This window comes from Carassius gibelio, chromosome B17, assembly GCF_023724105.1.
Source record: "Carassius gibelio isolate Cgi1373 ecotype wild population from Czech Republic chromosome B17, carGib1.2-hapl.c, whole genome shotgun sequence".
NCBI classification, from domain to species: Eukaryota; Metazoa; Chordata; class Actinopteri; order Cypriniformes; family Cyprinidae; genus Carassius; species Carassius gibelio.
Genome location: NC_068412.1, coordinates 3,916,698 through 3,941,614, shown reverse-complemented (window position 1 = coordinate 3,941,614; position 24,917 = coordinate 3,916,698). Strand labels below are relative to the sequence as shown.

Sequence of the window (24,917 nt, the reverse complement as noted above, 5' to 3'; positions counted from 1 at the left end):
TCTGCTTCTGAGTGTCCAGTCTTTGACTTGTCCAGCACTTGCACAAAAATCCTCAAATGATTTAATGAAGTAGAAAAATGTTAAAGCAGAAAAAAAAAATGATGCAGCAATCATCAGTGTGATTGTTATCTCTCCTGTTTATAATGTTACACTTCACAAAACATAAACACACTGTCATTTTAACCAGTGCATGTATATTTCTATTTAAATTTGAATAATAAAAACATTTCAAAATAATAAAACAAATGCATCAAAACTTTAACTTTGATAATGTTACTATATCACTTACGTATTGCAACATTTTTACAGATTTCATAAAAGTAGACTTCTGAAAAAAAAAATATATATACACACATGCTTTTGAATATTATTTTGCATTTAACACAATAATTAGATGAGCACTAGTTTACTAAAGAATTTAAATGTTAACCTTTTAAAAAGATTTTTTATTGAATAACATTTTACAGTTGCTTTAAATTATATTTAGTGTTTTATGAATTTTTTTACATTACAATTGTAATTTTATATTAATTTACAGTAGTTAAAAAAACGTTTTTGAATAACATTTTACAGTTAGCACAACAGGTAGATGACAACATATTTTTCAAAATGTCATTATAAATAACAATCTTATTCTAAAATAAACAAAACAAATAAGGATAATATAAGATAATAAAAGTTTTCCTCAGATAGGACAAATAAGTTGTGTTATATGTCGTCTGTGTGAAGTCTGTACATATATTTGCTTCAGTCTGTCGTGTGTGTGATGTCTGTGGGAGTATTTCAGCACACTGCACATCAGCCCCGCCTCCTGCTGCTTCCCCTCCCCCTCCCCAGTGTAGCCCCGCCCCATCCGTGTGCTGAAGCCCCGCCCCCCTGAGGCAGCAGCCAACAGCAGCTGTTCCATATTCATCAAGCTCTTGGGTCTTAAAGAGGCCGACACTGAGCATGCAAACACTCATTTCTGCCTCTCCGCTGCTCACACACTCATCGTAGCGCGCTCTCCTGCCTCCTCACTCACTCTCTCTCTCCCCGCTTCACCCCGGTCAGACCCCCCCCCCCCATCACACACACACACACATGTGTACCTGAGCTGGCGGTGGGCTGTGCTGCTGGAGGGGCTTTTCGCCGCAACTTTTCTGAAGGTGCTTGCTCGTGTTTTGGGGGGAGAGGCGAGTGTCCGGCGTCTCCTCTTTCCTTCTTCTCTTCCTCCTGGAATGCTACAACTGGGCTGATGGACATTTCCGAACTTTGCATCCCTGATCCTCTCAGCTATCATAACCAGTAGGTGCATCTTCCTCTTTCACGCACTAACACTGCTTCCTGTTTAAAGCGTCTTTCTGTCTGTTTTTCTTCTTCTTCTTTGCATGTGGACAGTACAGTTTTCTTACGCTGGCTGAACTTTCTGCTGCTGTGATAGGGTTGTGCTTTCATCTGCATGGACACAGTGTTACTTTCCATGGACATTTATGTTCCTGATGTCAGCAGACTGAGGTTTAGAGACACTTTTCTTTTCTTCTGCTTCAGTGTAGGTTGTTTGTTTTGTTGTAGTGTGTTGCGTGACGCATGCGTCCCAGCGGTCTGACACTTCTCTAGAGCCGTTTGTGTTTGGAAACAAGTCTGAAGGGTTCAGGCGGGACAAAAGGCACAGGACGGATGTTTGTTGATGAAATGAATGAGAGAGGATGTGGTGAAAGAAAGGTCTTCTGGATGGTGGAGTGGCCCCAGAGAAGCGGCTGAAGGGGTCCAGGTGTCCCGGGGCCGTCTGAGATCACAGCTCACCACAGGCTGGGGAATAATGCGCTCGCCTCAGAAAGACTAGGAGGACGCAACTTACAGAAGATTTACTCTTCACTTTTACCAAAATAAAGTAATTTTTATAATTCTGCATGAAACTGCTTTTCTCCAAATTATCTTGATGCACATATTTATTTAGCATTTGGATATTCTTATTTTACACAGGGTTTTAAAATTATCTATTGACATTAACGGTCATCTGTTCTAATTTAAAACAGCAACTCAGTAAATGCTTGCCTTGTGCTTGGACTATTAAAAAATATATTTATATTTTTAAAAGATTCAGCAAAAAGCGTAATGTGTGTTGATCCAGCGATGGATTTTTTCATTTACTCTCTCACAGCTCTGACATGGGCCGAATGCAGACTGACTCTCTCTCTGTGTGTGTGTGTGTGTGTGTGTGTGTGTGTGTGTGTGTGTGTGTGTGTGTTTTGGGTAAATTAGACTAGATTACCCTCTGCACACTTCAGTCATCTTAAACACATATTCTAAGCTGCTTTGTAGTTTTACACTAAGACGGATTACAGATGTTCGACAGAGCCCAGCTCCTCTGACACCTCCACGCATGTATTTCCACAGTCACCTTTACCATTAGAAAACCTTTATTAACAATTAGTTAATCTCAAATGCATTTCAGACATTTATATTTAAAATGAATTGTTTTATTTAGAGCAACTCATTTTGCTCAAATTGCTCTAGCTCCAGTGAAAATGTACAATCTGAAATAGTGTAAAACTACGGTGGGATTTTCTTTAGTGAGGAAGAGTGATGAAGAGTTTTAAAATGTTTAATGGATACTAAATATTTGTCTGTCATTAAATACACATCTCATAAATTTGAGCGTCACTGCTGGCTTGTTGCTTAAACACCATCATGTTACATTTTTATTTGACCTACTGTTAATGTAACAAATTATTTTAGTGAAGTGTTGAGAGAATTATATCTCTTAATCTCTTTGTATAGAAAATAATAAATGACCTTTTTATTATGAATAATTTTTAATGTAATGCTAACATAGAGTGTTTTATGTGTGTGTGTGTGCGAGCGTTTTTGGAATAGAAGAACCTGTTTAAGGTTCTTGACTGGCCTTATTTTGCATCTATACATTCATTTGTTTTATTTTAAAAATCCACCTAATTTAATTTTAGTTAGTTAAAGCATTTCCAAAAATATTTCAACAAGTGTTGTTGTAGTGATTGTTTTATATTTTAAATGAGCATGAAGAGTACTGTTCACTCACTGATGGACACTGCGTGTGTGTGAATGAAGTGTGTGTCACACACACTGTCCTCAGATGCACCACAGCACTGGATTCACAGTTAATGTTGACTGGCGTGTGTGCTGAGATTGATTCTGGTTTTGTTTGGAAAGCGCCTGCTGTGTGTTTGAGTGTTCATGTGTAGATCCGTGGCCATGCAGCCGGTCACTTCGACGTCTTCTGCACTCTGCTGGGATATTCAATATGACCCGGAGCGAACACTGACTAGACGTATTCTCGCTCACTGCGGCCTCGTTTCAGGCTCTCTCTCGGTCGGGATGACAGCTGGATTACGTTCGTATGCAGAAAACCTCCATAAGCACAAACTCAATTGAACAATTGTTTGACTTCATTACCGAGTTGGCGGATCGAGAGCATAAAGCGCGTATCTCCGGCATTTCCGTTTTCCCTCTTCCGTTTTATCGCATTAGGTTGGGACAAAAGCAGCTGTGGGAATTGCATTAGTGCATCTTAAGTTAAAAGCTCGGCGGTCTTTGAGCAAGTGTTTCACTGCTGTTGGGTTAATCAGATTTTTGCTGTCTGTGAGGAGATGCTATCGCGGGTAACCAAAGCGGCCGGCTCTGACACTATCCAGATGGGATCAGCTTACAGTAATTTGGTTTCAGAAAACATTACTCACACAGATCCATGGCTGTGGTCAGCCCACATATTCATGAGCTCTGGAGAGGGTGGCCAGCTGACCTTTGGCCAAAACGAGCACGCTTCTCGATTCGCTGCATGCTTTTTCAAACCAACACACAGGTTCTGGGTACCAGCGGGGATTGTTTTGGGTGAGCGCAGAGCAGTGTTGTAGCGTGCCACTCACCTGCGATCTTTCCGTTGTGTGTTTATTATCAACACATGTTCTGCTGAGGGTCTTTGGTGCTCTATATTTGTCATCTGTGCACATATTCACACTCTTGACACATCTTACTCTCTAAAAACAGCTTGTTTTATGCATCATAAGCTTGCATTATAACAACTGTGTTTCAGGAGACAGTATTAACACCCGTGGAAGCTATCCGTTGCACGGTTGTTTATAATAGAAAAGGTTTCTTTAGATTATCAGAAAAAAAAATGGTAACACTTTAGTATGGGGACCAATTCTCACTTTGAACTAGCTGCTTATTAGCATGCCTATTATTAACATATTGGCTGTTTATTAGTGCTTGTAAAGCACATATTCTGCATGATCGTATTCTACATTCCTAATCCTACCCAATACCCAAAGTTAACAACTACCTTAAGTATTAAATAATAATTCAAATGAGGAATTTACTGAGGTGAAAGTCATAGTTAATGGTTTGGTAATAGAGAGAATTGGACCTTAAAACAAAATGTGACCCAAAAAATTAAGAACTGTTTGCTTAAAGGTTCTTTGACGAACCAAAATGGTTCTTCTGTGGCATTGCTGTGAAAACACCCTATTGCAACCTTTATTTAGAAGAGTTTAGTGTGTAATGTAGCTGTCAGACATTAAAAGAATGGCACATTTCTGAATAAAGCATGTGTAAATTCCCAAATTGAATGTGTGTTGAGGCAGAAGGGCTGTGTTGTAGTGTGAGCGCTGTGGTCTCAGCGTGTCTTCACCGTAGGGTCACTTTCAGTGCTCTCACACCCTGCAGCAGTCACCGAGCCGCCCGGCGTCGCCCATCCGTCCCCAGCTCTCACCGAGCTAACCTTGGCATCCTGGCCGTGTCGTGACAGCAGGTTTAAAAATAAACCCTGCTCCGTTAGTGTGCTGAGGATAATGGCCCTCCAACGCATGCCACATGGGGGGTCACACACACACACACACACACACACACACACGCACACACACTCACACACACGCACACACACACACACACACACACACACTCACACACACACACACACACACACACACACACACGCACACACACTCACACACACACACACACACACTCACACACACACACACACACACACACACACACACACACACACACACTCACACACACACGCACACACACTCACACTCACACACACACACTCACACCACACAACATATTCTATGGCCCTACACCAACCCTACACCTAAACCCACAGGAAACTTTGTGCATTTTTACTTTCTCAAAAAAACTCATTCTGTATGATTTATAAGCGTTTTGAACAATGGGGACATGGGTTATGTCCTCATAAGTCACTCTCTCCTTGTAATACCTGTGTCATACCCATGTCATTATACAGAGTTGTGTCGTGCCCACACGCTCACTCAGAGGAGACCACAGAGGAAGCGCTGATGCTATAGACAGCAGGACTTGTCTGAGAGAGAAACTAACTTTAGCATGGCAGTATTAGCATATTTACAAAGCTGCAGTCTTTTAAACGTTAACTATAAAATAAATGAATAGAAAATGAACTTTTTGAAATGTACTGTTTAAGTGTTATCACAGTGTTATTCGTTTTTATTTGTATATTTTCAGGTTTTATCTCTTTAGTAAGTAAGTTTTAGTAATTTTATCTTTTTTGTCTATTTAGTTTGTATTGATTTTATTGTATTGTATTAGTTTGTATAGATATATTGAAGTAATTAATTAATTAAGATGTTTGTTATGTTACTAAATCAACTTAACCTTTATTTTCCCTTTGTTAACTAGCTGAAATAAAATGATAGCTTTTATATATATACATACTTTAGATAGATTAATCATATTTCCATAATTTTATACATGTATTTTTTTTTTTTACTTTATTTTCTTTTGTTGCTTTGCTTTAGTTTAGGTTAGCTGTAATAACCCTGGTCGCATCTGAATGCAGGTATGCGTCCGCAGCACGTGCTCTGTATTTGCATCAGTCCCACACACTGAGAGTGAAGGAACCGAGTGCCGTGTCCTGATTTGCTCGCTAATCAAATGTTGCTGGGGGAAAATGATAAGTCCGCTAATTTACACTTTGGAGAGGAGGGGAGAAAAAACCGTGAGGCCGAATGTCCGTGGGCGTTTATCAGAGAATGGTATTGGTATTGAGCGGTCAGTCGTTTGAAGGTTATGTTTCTGAGCAGTAATTGAAATGCAAAATAACATTAGGATCGATGGTTAGCTCTGTTTATTTATGAAATCAATATTGAAACGGTCGGTCACCATTGCTGCTCTGATTCCAGCTGACAGCCAAACTGAGTGTGCAGCGTCCAGAGACACGGTCAGGAACTGGGTGGGATTTAGGAGAGGAAATGATGTCGCCTGGATCTTCTGTCCCTGTGCGTTCGGTTTGCATCTATTAACAAAATAGATGGGGTTGGTAAGGTTTTACAATGTCTTTCAAAGAAGCTTCTTCTGCTCAAGGCTGCATTTATCTGATCAAAAATACTGTAAAAACTGTGAAATATTATTACAGTGTAAAATAACTGTTTTCTGTGTGAATCTGTGTTAAAGTGTAATGTATTTCTGTGATGCTCCGCTGTATTTTCAGCATCAATCCTCCAGTCTTCAGTGTCACATGAATAATAATATGATCATTTACTGCTCAAGAAACATTTCTGATTCACAGATGAATAGAAAGTTCAAAAGAACAGCATTTATATGAAATGGAAATCTTTTGTAGAATTATAAATGTCTTTACTGCCACTTTAATGTGTTCTTGCTGAATAAAAACTTGGATTTCCTTTATTAAATCTTTTTGTTTTTGCATGATTTAATCTTACTGAGCCCAAACCATGAAATGCTGGTTTATGTTCAAATAGTTTCACCTGAAGAGTAAAACATTGTGACAAACATTGATCAGTTTGGTTAAGAAGCCCAACGCGTCACATTGTGAGTTTGGGGTGGGACTTACTATTTGGCGGGGGTGGGAGGGGGTGTTTGGAAGATCCTTCTGTTGTCTGTGCAGTTCAGTTTTACAATTCACCTTTAGTATTTGTGTTATCATAACTGGTGTGATTCTGAGGATGTTTATAGAATATTCACATGCGCAGTGCTTGACGGAGAGCTTCTGAAGTGTTTTTAGTTCAGGACTGTGTCACTCAACCGTTCCATGTGGACTTCTGTCTAATATCACCGGCTGCTCCCAAAATACAGTTCACTGGACACCCGACAGAACAAGGATTTAAGGTTGATAGGTTTACTTAATTTGCCATTCACTGCTTCTGTATTCAGCCTCGTCTCTGTCTGTGGGAAGGTGTTTTAAGGCTGTGGAGGTGATGAGATCTGCTTCATGTAAATACTCTCAGGTTGACCTGTGAACTCTCTCAGATCATCAGAGGATCCTGCAGTCAGATGACGTGGAAAACCTCCCGCGCCAGTTCATTTGTGTGTGTTGCTCATCGTGGTGCTTGAAGAAATGTCCTTTCCGTAATAATCATCTGGTGTCAGGATATGAGAACTACACATGTATTGATCACTGAACAGTGTCATTACACAATATTGGATACAAATACAGTGGCTTTGGTGCAGATTCTGTTGGATTTGATGAATCAGTAGTGCTGGTTTAAAGAGAGATGTGTGATAATGACAGTGTTTAACAACAAGCTATTCGTTTAAAACCTTTGATATTAGCTTTCCAATATTAAAATAGGACATGCTTTGGTGTTTAAGTGACATTTGCACTAAGACTGCTTCCTCAGAAATGTGAGACCGCAGCCAAACAAAGGCTATTTGAGCTATTTATCTGCTAAACATGTTATAAGAAACCCTTCATTAAACTGTCTGTCTAAATGAATCCGTTGATTCAGTTTGGTCATAGAAAAGTTGCTCTACTTGCACAGTATGCATTAGTGTATAGATTCAAGCGAAAAGTATTTACTTATTGAAACACGTTGAATCTATGATCTCTTTATTGTCATTTTACGCCATTTCTGAGCTTACATAATACCTAACCCTAACCCTAACCCTAAACTTTATCACCCAGCCTCACTACAAAACACATAAAAGAAGTGCTGAAACTGCAATGGTATGTCTAATAAAATCCTAATAGTAGTGTGTTAGCTCAGAGTGGTTTCTCTGTTGAGAATGGTCTTTAAATCAGATTTGATGTGTTTTCCGTGTCTCTGTCATGAGGCTGTGTTTGATGAGCTGTAATTCACACACGTTCCTGTAACGCTGATGCTCTCGTTGAGTGGTGCATGCATCCCATCTGACGTTTCTGAGTTACGCTTTAGGATTGTTATGGCAATGTGCAGTTGCAGGGTTGATTAACACAAGACGGTGTGAAAAGATGCATTCATGGTTTATATTTATATGTGAGGGTGTTTGCGTTTGTGCAAGTAAATGTGTCAAGACACACACACACTGAACACACAGTCTTGTTCAGATAACATGAACGTCTTACATTAGGAGCATATTTGAATTGGCAGCTAATTATTTAGCAGAAAAATGAGGAATATACATTATTTCTAGTGTAAAGAGGGAAAAAGGGGAACGATTAAAAAAAAAACCCTTCCCAAGTGTGCTCCATGCGAGGAATGAACTACTTTTTCACATGATGAACTGTTCAATTCAAGAGGGAGCTTTACCGTTGGGCTCACACACTTTTACATGTTAACTCTTTCACCGCCGCACTCGTCACACTGCCTGACTTTATTATACACTATATGAGCTCATTGTGTTGAAACTGCATCACCTGGGAGGCTAGATACATTAACGCTCTTCAACAATATCTTATATATATGTATATACCCTCAGATTATATTTACACACACATAAATATTTAATATATATTATATTCTGTTGTAATAGATGTTTGTGTAACTCTCAAAACATCACTTTGGGGAAAATGGGGTAAAATAAATGAAATGTTTTATATTAGAGAACTAAATATGCATTTTATTTATTTATTTAGATATTTTTGTAAACATTAGGCTGTTTTTTTTCCTGATGTTGTTTTTCTACAACATCAATATACATAATTTATGGGAGAGTTAAACAATTATGTTTAATTTACTTTTAGTTATGTTATTGTTTTATTTTATTTTGTTATGTCATTGTCATGTTATATTGCTGTTATTTAATTTATTCATATTCATTTGTTTTATATATTATGTACTGTATGTAATTATTAATTCTGGGCAAAGAAACAACTTTTTAGTTATGTTCTTATTCTGTTGTGCTATGTTATTTATTTATATTAAACTATATAAGCATTTGTATTATATTTCCTTTTACTTCTTGATTTATTATAGTACACACACACACACATGCACGCGCACACACAAACACACACACAGGTGGCAAATAGGTATAAACAGCCATCATTTATTTTATAAGTCAGATATATGATGATGAACAGCAGCTTTAAATATGTAAGCAAAACTCAAAATAATTGAATGGTTGAACTGAATTGAATTTTTTTTTGTTTTTTTGAGCCAGTTAATTGAAATGGATAGTCCAGATAAACCAGTTGCTCACATGATGCAGTTTGGTGAAAGATAAGACCCATAAAGTGTGACAAAAACAGAGATGCTGTGTTTGATCACACTTTATTCGTTTGAAGAGTGTCTTACTAGTGGAAAAGCAGTGCAGTTGAGCGTTGTTACCTTTAATAAGTGACTGTCCCTGACTGTGTGCATTCATATGAAATGATTGTGAGGTCTGTGTTCCTCCGGAGCATGAGGTGGCTGATGGCTGGCCGTTGAGGGAGATGATGGACAGCGCTGGTTCCTGTGCTCAGGAAGGACACGACGGGGATCGATGGATGCGATCTGTTTCTGTGGCCGTGAGCTCATAGTCTGAAGAGGCGATGCGAGGCAGACGGGCTAAATATAATCCTTGGCTTCTGAGTTTAATTGTGCCGGGCCGGTCTCTCCTCCTGCAGTAACCGAGCACCATCTACCAGTATCCATCTGTCTCCTCTCACCTTGTTGTTTTCTTCACTCCTTCTCTTTCCTTCTCCCTCCTCGGCTCAAACTCGCCGTCAGATTCAGACACTGGCCCTAACCACAGGGATGACTTTATAATGCTAGGGGAACAATGGATGGAGGTTGTCATGAATTACTTTAAGCTTTTCTCCCAGCCCAAAATTATGTGTTTTAATGTTGTAGGGAAAAATGACCTAATGTTTATAGAAGTGTCAATAAATATGAGAATGAGAGTTAGCTTACTCTAAACATTTCAGCTGTACTTGATGCAACCCAATTTTCTTCAGTCATTGTGATTTTATGTTGCCACAAAAAAAAAAAAAAAAAAAAAAAAAAAAAACATATTGGAAAGATATTATTTAGTGTAACATGCTACACTGTTTGAAATGTTTTAAAACTTATTCTTATACAATTATTATGCATGTAGATTTTATGAGGTCATGTTACTTGAATTATGACATTAAATACTGCGAGCTATTAAATCAGAAGGATTTTTTGTTGGCTTTTTTGTTTGGCTGTCAGATTTTTTTAAATGTACTTTAGAAAATGTATTTGTCACATCATAAGACCATTTAAAATGAGTAATATAAACAACAACAAAAAAAAAGATTAGTAAAATAAAATCTACAACTTAGTTAAAGTCACATACATTTGAACCTGAAATGAATGGACATGTTATGTTTCATTTCCCTGAATGCATTTGATCATCTGAAGTGACTTCAGTTCATCCAAGCTGCACATTACTAGCACAGCTGAGCTGCAGAAGAGACAGCACTGATGAGAAAGGGTTAACTTTACCCTGCTGATGTTTTTACACAGAAATCCGCTTCATTTGCAGTGACAATGTTGAACGTCACAGAACGCAGTTGTTGATGTCTGAAGGGCACAATCGTGATCAGCAAGCGCTCTTCCTCTCTCTCTGTTCATTTCTCATTGGCTGTGTTCCACCTCCTTAGATCAGTCGCTCATAAATCCTTGTCAAATTCCTCCTTCGCTTCTTAACAAAGTGCTCGTCTTCACCTTTCCCCTTCTCTCTGTTTATCTCTACACTAATGAATGAGCGGCTCTCCGCTGCGGCCTGAGATTAAAACGGCTCCCAGGGGCCTGAGGAGTACACACACACACACACACACACACACACACACGAGTGAACGGCCCCGGGGTCGGCTTGAGCACCGTATTCCCTCAGTAGCTGTTAACCCGGGGTCTTTTTATGGGCAGACATTGGCCCCCGGTGGGCTCTCGCTCGGGTCGCCCGGAGCCCTGGACGAACCCGGTTTCATTTGCATCCATGAAATAGAGCTCTGTCCATCCAAAACAAAACTGCTTGGACATCAAATGCAGTATGAATGATTGTTTGAAATGTTTGCTAGTGCAGTAAACAGTGTGTGTGCATGAGTCCGAGAGCATGTCAGGAGTTAATTGAGTTCCTTTATCAGCCCATCAGCTGCGGCCCTCTGACTGATCTCCCCTCCACCCGCCCGGGGCATCTGATACCGTGTGTGTGTGTGTGTGTGTGTGTGTGTGTGTGACCGTCACCAACCCGCTGACTCTATGAGACTCGAATATGAAAGGCTCACTGCATTAGAAGAATGCAACTTCTCCATTTGCACTACCAATCTAAAGTCCTTCTGCTCACCAAGGCTGCATTTATTTGATGTTGAATGTGAATATGTGAATATCTGTTAAAGTGTAATTTATTTCTGTGATGCTCCGCTGTATTTTCAGCATCATTCCTCCAGTCTTCAGTGTCACATGATCTTCAGAAATCAGAATAATGTTGATTTACTGCTCAACAAACATTTCTGATTATTATCAATGTTGAACACCGTTGTGCTGCACAATATTTCTGTGGAAACCGTTTTTCTTTTTTTTTTCTTTTTTTTTTCTTTTCTTTTTTTGTGTGGGGGGGATGGGGTCTTTGAATAGAAAGTTCAAAAGAACAGTATTCATTTGAAATATAAATTCAAATCTTCTTTGAATCAGAGGATCATTTGTGATGGAATAATATTTTTAAATGAACTGATATTGTTGAAATTATTGATGATTATCGATGACATTATTACAAATGAAATCTGCAATATACCTTTACTTAAAATCACAGGCATTTCAACCTGAAATATTGATTGAAGTGCATTTTACAAGAAATAGCCTACTATTTCAGTCTTTGTACTTTAAAATTTCACATTTAATTCAATGTTGCTGTATCTTTCTTTCTTTCTTTCTTTCTTTCTTTCTTTCTTTCTGTTGTTAAACTGAGTAAATCCTAATCGAATAGGAGTGTTAAATGTTCATATTCACTATTGCTAGTTAGGACTGTGAGATAATGATATACAGCAGTTAACATAAGAACTGGATCACAAAAGTGAATCAAAGTTGTCCTAAGAGAAGAATACATTTTGGTTTTAGGTTTTAGGACAACTTGATGAAAGGTTTTGATCCACTTCAAATGTTGACTTCTATATATCGGATGGATGAAATAAAACTTCTTTCATCTCATATTATGCTCTATCGTTTATTTCAGGGTGACCCACAATAAATTGTTTACATTAATACTTTTCATCATTTGGATGACTGCGCTCGTATGCGTCACCACATGAAGCAGAGACAGAACCAGGTAAAGAACGAGCAGCCAAGCTCAAAACAACCAATTCAAACAAACATTAGCTCTGTTTCTCTGTGAGGAGCGCACACTGCAATGATTGCATAAACACACTTATATTTACCAGAATCCCACTCTTCACAAGCATCCTCATAAACACAGAGATCTATCTATCTATCTATCTATCTATCTATCTATCTATCTATCTATCTATCTATCTATCTATCTATCTATCTATCTATCTATCTATCTATCTATCTATCTATCTATCTGTCTATCTGTCTGTCTGTCTGTCTGTCTGTCTGTCTATCTATTACCTGCATAGATATATTGTAATTAACACGTGTATTATATATAGATTCTATACATACATATATGTGTGTGTGTGTGTGTGTGTAAGCAATACATAGATTTATTTAGTCAGGCATTGTTTATCTTCAGTGAGCTTGAGTTCTCTCTCTCTCTCTCTCTTTCTCTCTCTCTCTCTCTCTCTCTCTCTTTTTAGGCTTGTATTAGTTGGATATTGACATTGGTGACAAGGATTATAAACATATATTGTTATCATGATATGAAATTACTCATATCGTGATAACATTTTGGTCATATCGCCCACCCCTTTTGCTAGTCTGACGGTGGTTTTGGAGCACGATGCAGTGCAGTTGAAGACCTACTGCATCCAGGTTTTTAGATGAAGTGATTGTGCTTGAGTCTATAACAGCACTTTGTTAAGAATCGTAGACTTCTGAGCTGAGGGTTTCTGAGATCTTCAGTGAGCTGGTGTCCAGCGCTGTGGAGGGAGTGCAATTCTATTACAGCGGCTGGAATCAGATTAGGGCCGAACTGAACATGATGCTCGGTGGGCTCGGTGGGCTCCACATGAATTTAAATGGTTTGACCGTGAACGAAAGCAGACGTGAGGGGATTGACTTGACTCCACCTGACACAGCGGGACAGGGTTAAACACACAGCACAACAGAAACACATATCACTCTACAGCACTGAACATGAAGGGTTTGGCCAGAATTCCACGGCCTCCACTTTGCATGTTGCTAAATTATATTTCTACAGCAGTCCTGTAGTTCAAACAGCAGATCAGTGATGCTTGCAACATCAGAGTCACTGGTTTGATTCCCAGAGAATACATGAGCTCATAAAATGTGTACCTCGAATGCAATGCTAGTCACTTGAGATAAAAGTGTCTGCAAAATGCATTTTTGTAAACAAACAAAAACAAAAACATTTTTTTTTTTATAATAATTTAATAAATAAAAATTATTCTATCCTGCTGAAAAAACTTAGCTGGTCTCCCAGCCTGTCCAGCTAAAGAAGTGGTCAAAACCAGCCCTCTGACAAGCTTTGACCAGCAGAGACTGGACTGGATGACCAACTAAAACCAGTCACCAGCTTAGGCTGTTTTGTTAGCAGGGAAATAAAATAAGATTTCATGTGTCCTTTAACCAACCTCCACTGACTATACACTGACTTCATTTAACCAACTATGATAATACAAACTCATGGTTTGTTTCATGTTTTGTCATCTGTATTCACATTACATTTTCTAAGTGACAATTTGTTGGCAAATAGGAAAAGGCCACTCACTCAAAGCACAGTAAATTTGCTGAAAGATCGTAAATACACACTGAAAACTATCATTGCCTTTACATTTTCAACATGAAAACTGGTAAAATATTTAGAAACTCTTAATGTAAATTCAAAAAATTCCAATTTATAATCATATTTCCCCATTGTACTGTCACAGGTAGGAAAAGCACATTTATTCCTCAAACACAATAGATCCATTATTGAAACTCAGTGACAATTTGATCATGGCACATTTGGTAACACAAACAGGGTTGCCAGATTGCATACAGTACATTAAATAAAACACCTGTCAGAAAGTTTATCCTTAAAGGAAAAAAGTTTGGTTTTTGAGCTTAAAGCTCTTCACATCTGACAACCACAAGCATGAACACTAGTGAAGACTTGTTAGCAATGCAAGATAATGCAAATGCCAAATTAAAAACACGTTTCAGAATAAATAACGAGCCGGCCAATATCGTGACAATTATTTTTAATAAATCAAAAAAAGGTGGATATCGTTATCAAGCTTAAAATATGATTAATTGTGCAGCCCTAGTTTTAAACCATATGAGTTTAAACTTCTGATATAGGGTTTTCTGAGAGCACACATCTGAAGCACACGAACAGAAAACAGCTGTCACAGCATGTGTGTACTAAACTGAGTTCTCTTTCACACACGAGTTTACGTTAAAAACACAGATGAGTTACAGCAGTCGTTATGTCTGTGAAGGTTTGAGATCTGTGTGGCAGCAGCAGTATACAGTAAATAAATCAATAAATCCACTGCTCTCTCGTCTCCTCTGAGGCTGGGACTCTAAACAGTGTCTGTGCAGCCAAAGACAGAACAGTTAGCGTGTTTCTCCATGGCATTAGAGCTGTACACCGACTCCATCATGGGTATAAAGTTATAGACTGAGGGGCGGTAATCTCATAATGAGGTCCCTTTTCCATGTCACCAAGGTAGCGAAATCTGACTCGCTCATTTTCTCAGACGCTTGCAGAAAAAGACTTGCCAAAACAAAGTTACTGGGTTCATCTTTTCCATGTTTCCTTGGTTGGTAGATGCAGCGGGGACCTGATTATAGCACTTCAAACCTGGAGAAGTCCGATTTTCATAGTTTTTCACTGGATTTTAAATAAAACGGGCCCAGAATAATATTTTTTTCATGTTTCTGGACAGTCATGAGATATTTTAGTGGCAATTGTCTTATTTTGTCGTATATTACATATTTTCAGTCGCATTGGACTCACAGAATGCATCGCTGGAGCTGTGGCAGCTGAAGAAATGTTTTTAATATGAACATAAAGCCATTCAGACATTTATGCCATTATGCTAAGTGTCACCTTTAGCATGACCTTTGACCTGGGGTTAAACTCCCCTTGAAGTTTGGAAAATAAAGCCTAAATGGAATTGCCCTATATACTGTTTCTAATATATGGCTGGTAATAAATGAGATGAATGTGCAGATGCATTTATCTTTATTCAGCAGCTCTAAACAAACGCTGAAGGTTTGACTCTGAGAGGGAATGAATTCAAGCAAACAATATAATGGAAGATTTGTCAACGTGCCATTTTATCATACTATCAATGCTGATTCAAGATGACAAACCACAGTCCAAAACTTTTGCCTCTTACAAGCCATAACTGGCAAGCCATAACTGGTATATATAATTTTATTTTTTATTTTTTGTACTTATGACTAAAAGCACAGGTCATTGTGATGATGTTTTGCTTTGTTGTTTTACTGCAATAAATATTCCACTTCCACAAAAAAAAATATATCAGATAAACAACTGATAATTAAAAAATGTTAATTTTCCAATGTCAATTTAGTACGTCCGAGCTGAAGAAGCGTGTTAATATACATCGGTCAGATCAGCTGACTAACAGGCTTTATTTACTCACTAAAGACGTCATATGTAGCACTCGGCGAGCTTCTGCTGTAGTCTCTGTGCAGCGTTCAGGACACAGCCATCACACGCTCTCTGGCACAAGGTCAGTGTTTTAACAAGGAGCTATTTTTTATTATTTATTCGAGCCGTTAACCTTTCTATAGATTTCCAGAGGTGGTGTCACCTGATGCAGCGTTGAATATACATGACACAAGAGGCACAAGAAACGCTGCAATGAGATTTCATTTGACACGCTGACCCCATCTCCATGGGCACGGGAAACCAGGGTGAGAAAATAAGGTTGACCTTTGAACCCTGGCCTTGAACCCAGCATCACCCGCACTTACAATTAAATCAGTCAGAGAAGCAGACTCTGTCTAAAGGAAGCCTGCACTTTTACTGCTCTTTCATCTTAATGCAGTCATGCAGTTTTGCCAAGTCACGCTGCTCGCCTAAAGTGTGGAGTTTGTATTTTTTATAGGGCCGGGACTTTAACGCGTTAATTGAGATTAATTAATTACACAAAAAAATAACGCGTTAATTAAGATTAATTAGTTACAGAAAAAAAATTCCCGCATTTTTAATGACTTATTTTTGCACCGCGGAACGTTTCTCACTGGATGAGTTTCGGCGGACCGATTATACTGAAGCACCAACTAGCGTTCGCTTATCACTGCAGCACATCGAGCCTCAAGTATCACCTCAACACAAAACATATAGCAGCTAGCGTGGACTTTACACTTTATGTTGAACTATGTATTATTTTGTTGGTGGAACTGGCAGTTTATGTTGAACTCTTTATTGTTTTGGCCAAGGTTATTGAGAGTTGGACTTAGTATGTTATGGCCTCTGAAGCAACAGAGAGATATTTTCTAATAGTCAGTGTTTCCAATGTTCTGAATGTAATTGACAGTATTGTGTTTTACTTAAAAAACACTTTACAGAAGGTTCCAGCACCTATAAGCTTCCTGAATTTCTGAAATGCACCATTTCTAAATTGTTTCTAAATATTCTATTGCTACACTTCATGGCAAAAATTGCACTGGTCTGCTAGACTTGGTTGAACAAAAATAAACAATATTTTGTTGCTTAAGCTTATGTATTCAGTCATTATTCAATGGTATACTACAAATCCATGTGAAAAAAAATTACTTCGCACTGTTCTCAGGTCAAATATTTATATGCGATTAAAATGCGATTAATTTCGATTAATTAATTACAACGCCTCTAATTAATTAGATTAATTTTTTTAATCGAGTCCCGGCCTTAATTTTATTTTTTTTTTTATTATGTTCATTTTCAATCATTTCGATGTACTAAAACTACTAAAACTACTAAACTAGTGAAACTCTAGTAAAACTGCTATAAACAAGTTTTATAACAGTTATAATAAAAATGAATAAAATACCCCCCCCCCCCAAAAAAAAAAATAAAATAAATAAATAAATAAATAAATAAATAATATTTCCGAGGAACTTCATGGAAAAACTTCAGCTGAAGTGTAAGAATTATTATTAATTTTAATATGAAATAAATAAATAAATAATAATAATAGTAATTATTATAATTATTCTATTCAATTCTATTAATACAAACTATAATACTACTATCTTAAAAGTACTAAAATAAGGTTGGCAGTAGTAGGGATGGGTCACGATTTTCAAATATTCGATTAGTCGAATAAACTCAAGAATATCGATTAGGCTGTGCGATTATTTTCTAAGGATGTGAACCGTGCCCGAGCACGTCTGACCCCCAAAGCCCGGTTCGGTTGACTAATGTGAACTCAGTTTAATCATGGCGCGGTACACATGCAGTGTGAGTGCTAACACCAGAGCAGGGAACTAATCACACGTGCAGCATGATTACGTGAACATTTCTGACCGGCAAACACAATAGATTTATAAAGCAATATGTTGTGAGAGGGTTTTCTGTGTCACCACGTCCCAAACAACTCAAAATAATAAACCACAAAGTTAACAACACGATGCACTCTACTCCCACGTAAGTCATGATTATGAGCTAGCTGCATTAAAATGATTTGTTATTTGTTGAAAGATTAAAATATAATATTCCACTGGTTGATAACCATATACATTTACTGCCCATATATAATTTATTTTTTTGACTCTGTTATGTTGATTTTTCAGAAGTAAATAACGTTATGTGACTATTCACAAGCTTTTAATTATGGTATAAATGCTTGGAAATAATATGCAATGTTTTAATCGCAATAAGCTTTGGGCTTTGTTACTTTTTATTATAACACAAGCCTCAGACTTCTTTCAGTTTCAAGATAAAATACAAACAATAAATGTTTCTTATGCACTTTAATTTGTAGTGAGATATTCGCCTTTTAAGGGGCATGTGAATCAATTATATTTTCCTGTTTAATATTTGCTGCATGAAATAAAAATGAATAAATATTTGAGTTCATGTTGAAAAAAAAAAAAGAAAAACAGAACAATTTAATACAGACAAGTTAAAAAAATCGTCAATAAGCCTTTTGCTGTTTTTTGTGTTAATTGTGAATGACAGGTGCCACATATTTTTTCATAATAATTTTTTTGGTGGAGTATACAGGTGTAATATATTCACTTTTACTTCATGCAGTGTAGCATGATTTTATTATCGTAATTTTGACTTTATTCATTAAATATAATGATGCTAATCTTATTATATTTTGTATTATTTTTTTATTTTTTTTATTTTTTTTTAGGAGGAGGAGGAGGATATACTGATCAAAACTGCTCGATCACTGTCTTGCGCTGGCCGCTTTGTAGGCTATTTAAAAAACAAACTAACTTGAATTTAACAAACATAAAATGTTCCAATCATATTTCTGAATTAAATTAATAAAGAATCGAAATGGGACTTTGTCATTAAAAACCATAATTACACTATTATAACGGCTTCAACAGTAGATAGGGGGTTCTCTGCAGACGGTCTCATTCTGAACAGATTGTGCCCCGTCTTCTTCTTCCGAGCATGTGGACATGCTCATTTAAAAAAAAAAAAAAAAAAAAAAATATATATATATATATATATATGAAATAGATTATTGTTATAAATACAGATGTTAAAAAATAATGTTCACATAAGAGTCGTCATTCAGGCTGTTCACAATATGTTTTCGCGGGTACTGTGTTTTATGATATTCTGTTTTATCGCATAATGTGTTTTAAGCCTAAAATTCATGGCTGAATTAATTTGTTCTAATCTTAATTACCGTATTTTTTGGACTTTAAGTCGCACCTGAGTATAAGTCGCATCGAATTTAAAAAATGATATTAATGTTAATGCTCATTTTTAAAGTAGCATTGTCCTAGGCTCCTACATCCTTGTGAGCAGTTGATAATAGACAGACTGTTATGTTAATAAGTGCCGTCATTAGGTTAGGTTATATTAATATGTTCTCTAATGAATTAAACAGTTTACTATCATACAGATTGAAAGCCTGAACGCTCTCTCTCCCTCTCTCTCTCTTTTTATGGGTGTGTGTTTATGCGTGTGTGGGTGTGTGGGTGCATGCGCTGGAGGGATGTGATTTTCGACTACTAATCAAATAATACCCAGCGATTGTCGAATATTACTTTTGCTTAAAATGCACATCCCTAGGCAGTAGGGCTTGGTGTTGACATGAATTTCAAGTTTCAATTCGATTCTCATTTGCAAGCTTGCAATTCTATTATATCTATCTATTCTATCTACTCTATTATTTTTCTACTAATGACTAATGAGTTTATGGTCACAGAATATGTTTTTTTTTTCTGAAATGAGGTTATATCGACATCTTTGCACAGAGGAAACACTAATTGAGTGATTACATGAGGCAGGATACAGATTGTAACATTGAACTCTTTCTTTTAACTTACCTTCGGATGTTTAGTCATGTTTATTTTGTGTTGAAACTGCTATTAATGTGGAGTCTGTTGATCGAGGTGCTACAGCGATCTGTCACTCCGCATTAAACAGTGCCAAAACAATATTTATTGTTTGAATATTGCAAAACAATGGATGTATTTTAAAATGGTAAGTGACCTTAAATGTTCTGTCCATTAATTGTAAACTCAGGTTTATTAGTGTTAGCGAATCCATTGGACTCCTGGCTCTGAGTGTAACCACATCATGACCCCTGCTACACCCTGTAATGTTCATTATTTATAGACTGGAGTCAAATACATAAGGCTCTGTCTATTTCAAAAGCTTGTGTTCAGTTGGCTGCATATTTGAGATGTCTATAAATGTGAAGCATTCAGAAGATTTGCTGTAACAAACATTTATATATAATGCATTAAAGTATTTAATTATGACATGCAATGCACATGTTGTATGATCACATTACTAAATATAAGCATAGTTATTATCCATTATAATAGTTATCTATTAATTGTCACACATGTTTTATTTTGGTAACAATAATTTATTATTATTTATTACGTATTATATATGTATTATACATTATTATTAATGTATTATACATAAAGGCTTCAAGTGTAGCTGAACGTCAAATAATTTTCAGCAGATTTCTTTGGTATTGATATACCATTTGGGACAATATTGGACAGTTTTGATTTTCTTTGACAATCATAACATCTATAACCATAAATGTAAATATTCAGATGTCCTGAAAGTGTGAGAGATGTTAGTGGTTATGTAAGATATCCTTGATTTAGCATCCTTCACTATTCACCAACGCTTGAACACAGTGTGTGAATCTGTTTGATCGTTCTACATTCATCGAATTCTTTAGATGATATTGTTTCCTTTGTTTCCTCAAGTTTACATGTTATGTTGAAAAAAAAAATGTTTTAAACTTGCAGTGCTAAAATTGTTATTTTTAAGGACCATTTTCAATGTGAAGCACTTTTAAGGGCTACACAATGAATCATATCATGATCGTGATTTCTGCTTATCCTGATCTAGTTTAATAGCCTGTGATTTTGGACTAATTATTTATCCTGGAAACAATGTTTTCATTTGACATTACCATTATTTGCATTGGTAACAAGCCTCCACTATATCTTTAACTTTATATCTTTTACTTAATCTTCCCAACCTGGCATCCATTCACACGCACTCTCTCTACAAACTTGTAAGTTCGAGTCTATTGCAATATTCTGCTCAATATGAAGGTGTGATACAACCAGACTGTTTTCTTTCACTCCGCCGTTTGCACTGTTTGCTGCAGACTAAATCTTCAATCAGTCCCTCACTTTAAACATGTGGAATTAGTTTTAGGAATTTCTTTTTTTTCTTTCAGTTTTCATAATGTTTTACTGGTTTTCAAATGAAAACTGTATCTTTATATTATATTTATCATATTAATACACTATAATCAAAATCTGTATTCTATTTTCACATTCTGGGTTCATTTTGGACCTGAAGAATTGTTATTTTATAAAACAGTCATAACTTAAATAACCATATTGTATACACTATACAAGGGCTTGTGGGGATTTAGCATAATTTAAACCATTCCAGCAAGTTTAACTTTTATAATGCAAGAAATTCCAGCAAAAATGTATTTGCTTTATCTCCAAGCAGATTATGAAATACATCCACAGAAGTGAAAAAAGAAATCACTGTTTCAAACAGTCTGTCTTAATTTTAGAGTCACACAAACAGCGCTGCAGCGGCCTTCTCTGACTCTCGTTGAGTCTTGTAGCATTGGTGTGCTCTCCGTGGCCTGCGTCACACTGATCTTATTCACACAGTGCAGGGTGATGCATTCTAATAATCTGAGTCACACGCAAATGTGACTGAAAACTACTGGGGAAAAACATTTAGGAGCACCCGAGTGTTTCGATGTGTTTTTGCAGCGTTGAGGAATGTATCACAGTCATAGGCTGTCTCACAGATCCTTTAATAAACTAACAAGGAGACACAATGTTAATAAGAGATTCATTGTGCAGTGTAGAGAGCTTCGTTGATTATAATGGAACTTTGTGAGATGGCGATGAACTAAGGAGAGTGACAGATTTAATGATTATTAAAGGTCCTATGACATGAAAATGTCACTTTCTAAAGTTTTTTAAGATTAATATGAGTTCCCCTAGCCTGTATATGGTCCCCAAGTTTCTAGAAATTTAAATCGGTGTAAATCGAGATTTTTCTATCTTTCTCTGCCTTTGAGAAAATGGAAGCTCAATCAGGCTGATCTTGAATCTCCTCGTTGTGACGTTGTAACGAGAATTGTTACCTCCCCTTTCTCTGCTTTGCCCGCCCAAATATTTACATTCAGTCGCAATGTCAGCACAGGCGTTTCAAACAGACTTTTATGATATGGATTCGACAGCACCGGCACAAACAGTGAGTAACAGTGTTCATTAATGCCTGATCTGTGATCAGTGATTTCTGATGGGTAGCTAATCATTCAAGTTCACACAGACTTTCTTTCTAAATCCTTTAATACTGTTGCATCAGTGAATCAAGCCAGTGACTAAACGATCACTGCACAACGGAGCTCTTACTGTGTTCATGTGTTTGCTGTTAGCTGTGGTGAAAGCATTTTGTGAGATAACGTGTTGCAATAATGACGAGATCACTGCATCCACGCGATAAACAGACTCTGTCTACTCAATGCTCATCACTGCAGCCTTTCATGTGATAGGAAAAGATCAAATTTTTTTTTTATATATAATCCACACTTCCACGATTCGTTAATCTCGACAGCTGTAATAGTAAAAAAAAAAAAAATATATATATATATATATATATATATATATATATATAACGTTATATTTGAGAGGGTTTCCACATGAACGCATTTCGAATGCAAAGATGTCAGCCAATCACAACAGTTGTGGTTTACTCAGAGTCTCACAGCAGACACGCCTGCTCCAAACAGAGCATTCAAGCCAGAGGGCTAATATCAGGATCTAAAAATGCTTTTTATTTCTAAATTTTAAATGTAAAAATCATACTAACAATATAAGTACACCAAAGAGAACATTAAAAAGCATTTAAAGATAAGGAAATGATCCATGTCATGGGACCTTTAAGGGAGTTTGTACATGTGAAGTTGATTTAATAGGCTACAACAGTTCAATAAACAAGTAGGTCATATTAAGTGACTTGCATTGTCTGACTACAGGTCTTCTAAAAAAAAAAATGCATATTGTGATAAAAGTTCATTATTTTCCATAATGTAATGATACAAATTAAACTTTCATATATTTTAGATTCATTGCACACCAACTGAAATATTTCAGGTCTTTTATTGTTTTAATACTGATGATTTTGGCATACAGCTCATGAAAACCCAAAATTCCAACACATCTCAAAAAATTAGCATATTTCACCCGACCAATTAAAGAAAAGTGTTTTTAATACAAAAAAAGTCAACCTTCAAATAATTATGTTCAGTTATGCACTCAATACTTGGTGGGGAATCCTTTTGCAGAAATGACTGCTTCAATGCGGCGTGGCATGGAGGCAATCAGCCTGTGGCACTGCTGAGGTGTTATGGAGGCCCAGGATGCTTCGATAGCGGCCTTAAGCTCATCCAGAGTGTTGGGTCTTGTGTCTCTCAACTTTCTCTTCACAATATCCCACAGATTCTCTATGGGGTTCAGGTCAGGAGAGTTGGCAGGCCAATTGAGCACAGTAATACCATGGTCAGTAAACCATTTACCAGTGGTTTTGGCACTGTGAGCAGGTGCCAGGTTGTGCTGAAAAACTAAATCTTCATCTCCATAAAGCTTTTCAGCAGATGGAAGCATGAAGTGCTCCAAAATCTCCTGATAGCTAGCTGCATTGACCCTGCCCTTGATAAAACACAGTGGACCAACACCAGCAGCTGACATGGCACCCCAGACCATCACTGACTGTGGGTACCTGACACTGGACTTCAGGCATTTTGGCATTTCCTTCTCCCCAGTCTTCCTCCAGACTCTGGCACCTTGATTTCCAAATGACATGCAAAATTTCACTGAGGTGCCTTGATACAGCACTCTGGGAACAGCCTATTCATTCAGAAATTTCTTTCTGTGTCTTACCCTCTCACTTGAGGGTGTCAATGATGGCCTTCTGGACAGCAGTCAGGTCAGCAGTCTTACCCATGATTGCGGTTTTGAGTAATGAACCAGGCTGGGAGTTTTAAAAGCCTCAGGAATCTTTTGCAGGTGTTTAGAGTTAATTAGTTGATTCAGATGATTAGGTTAATAGCTCGTTTAGAGAATCTTTTCATGATATGCTAATTTTTTTAGATTAATTTTTTGAGGTTTTCATGAGCTGTATGCCAAAATAATCAGTATTAAAACATTAAAAGACCTGAAATATTTCAGTTGGTGTGCAATGAATCTAAAATATATGAAAGTTTAATTTTTATCATTACATTATGGAAAATAATGAACTTTTATCACAATATGCTAATTTTTTTTAGAAGGACCTGTATAACACTGTTGCCTGATTTTGATAAATTTTGTCGATGAAAATAGTTTGAAACAAAGTCACAGCTCTGCCGCGGCACATCTCCATTCAGACACAGCGGTGTCTGGTTTAGGAATGAACGTGTGTTTTTAAACGAATCGGACATTACTGAGTCAATAATTAAATTACCCTTACTTTATTCCTGAATAAATCAGCTGTTCCGTGATAAAATCAGTGACCACCTACTGGCTGTTTTTTAACGTATCTTTTCAGTTATTTAAATCATTTAGTATTTCTATATTAAAAATGTTATATTTAAAACATTAATCTCAACATGAATTTATAAATGTAATTGCACTCATGCCACCTCTGAGGCTCATTAAAGGTTTGAAAATACACCTACATGCCACTTTTGTGTTCTTCTGTTCCACCTCTGTACAAATTAATTGTGTTACTACTGATTTAATTTGACTGGTAACTTATTCTTCTTATTTTACTTGCTCCTATTCTATTGTTTTAATTAGACATTTTTAAAAGATATATATATATATATTAGGGGTGTAACGGTTCACAAAATTCACGGTTCGGTTCGATACGATACA

The 24,917-nt window shown here is 36.9% G+C and overlaps 1 protein-coding gene across 1 annotated transcript in view; it reads left to right on the top strand.

Annotated features, from left to right (window-relative positions):
• Nucleotides 1-991: 991 nt before the first annotated feature.
• The window catches only part of LOC127975810 (steroid hormone receptor ERR2-like), an 86,012-nt gene continuing 62,086 nt past the window's right edge, over nucleotides 992-24,917 (top strand). Inside the window, exon 1 of the mRNA XM_052579798.1 lies at nucleotides 992-1,284. Coding sequence (XP_052435758.1) covers nucleotides 1,235-1,284 — 50 coding nt within the window. The 5' untranslated portion in view covers nucleotides 992-1,234. The remainder of the gene's footprint in view (nucleotides 1,285-24,917) is intronic.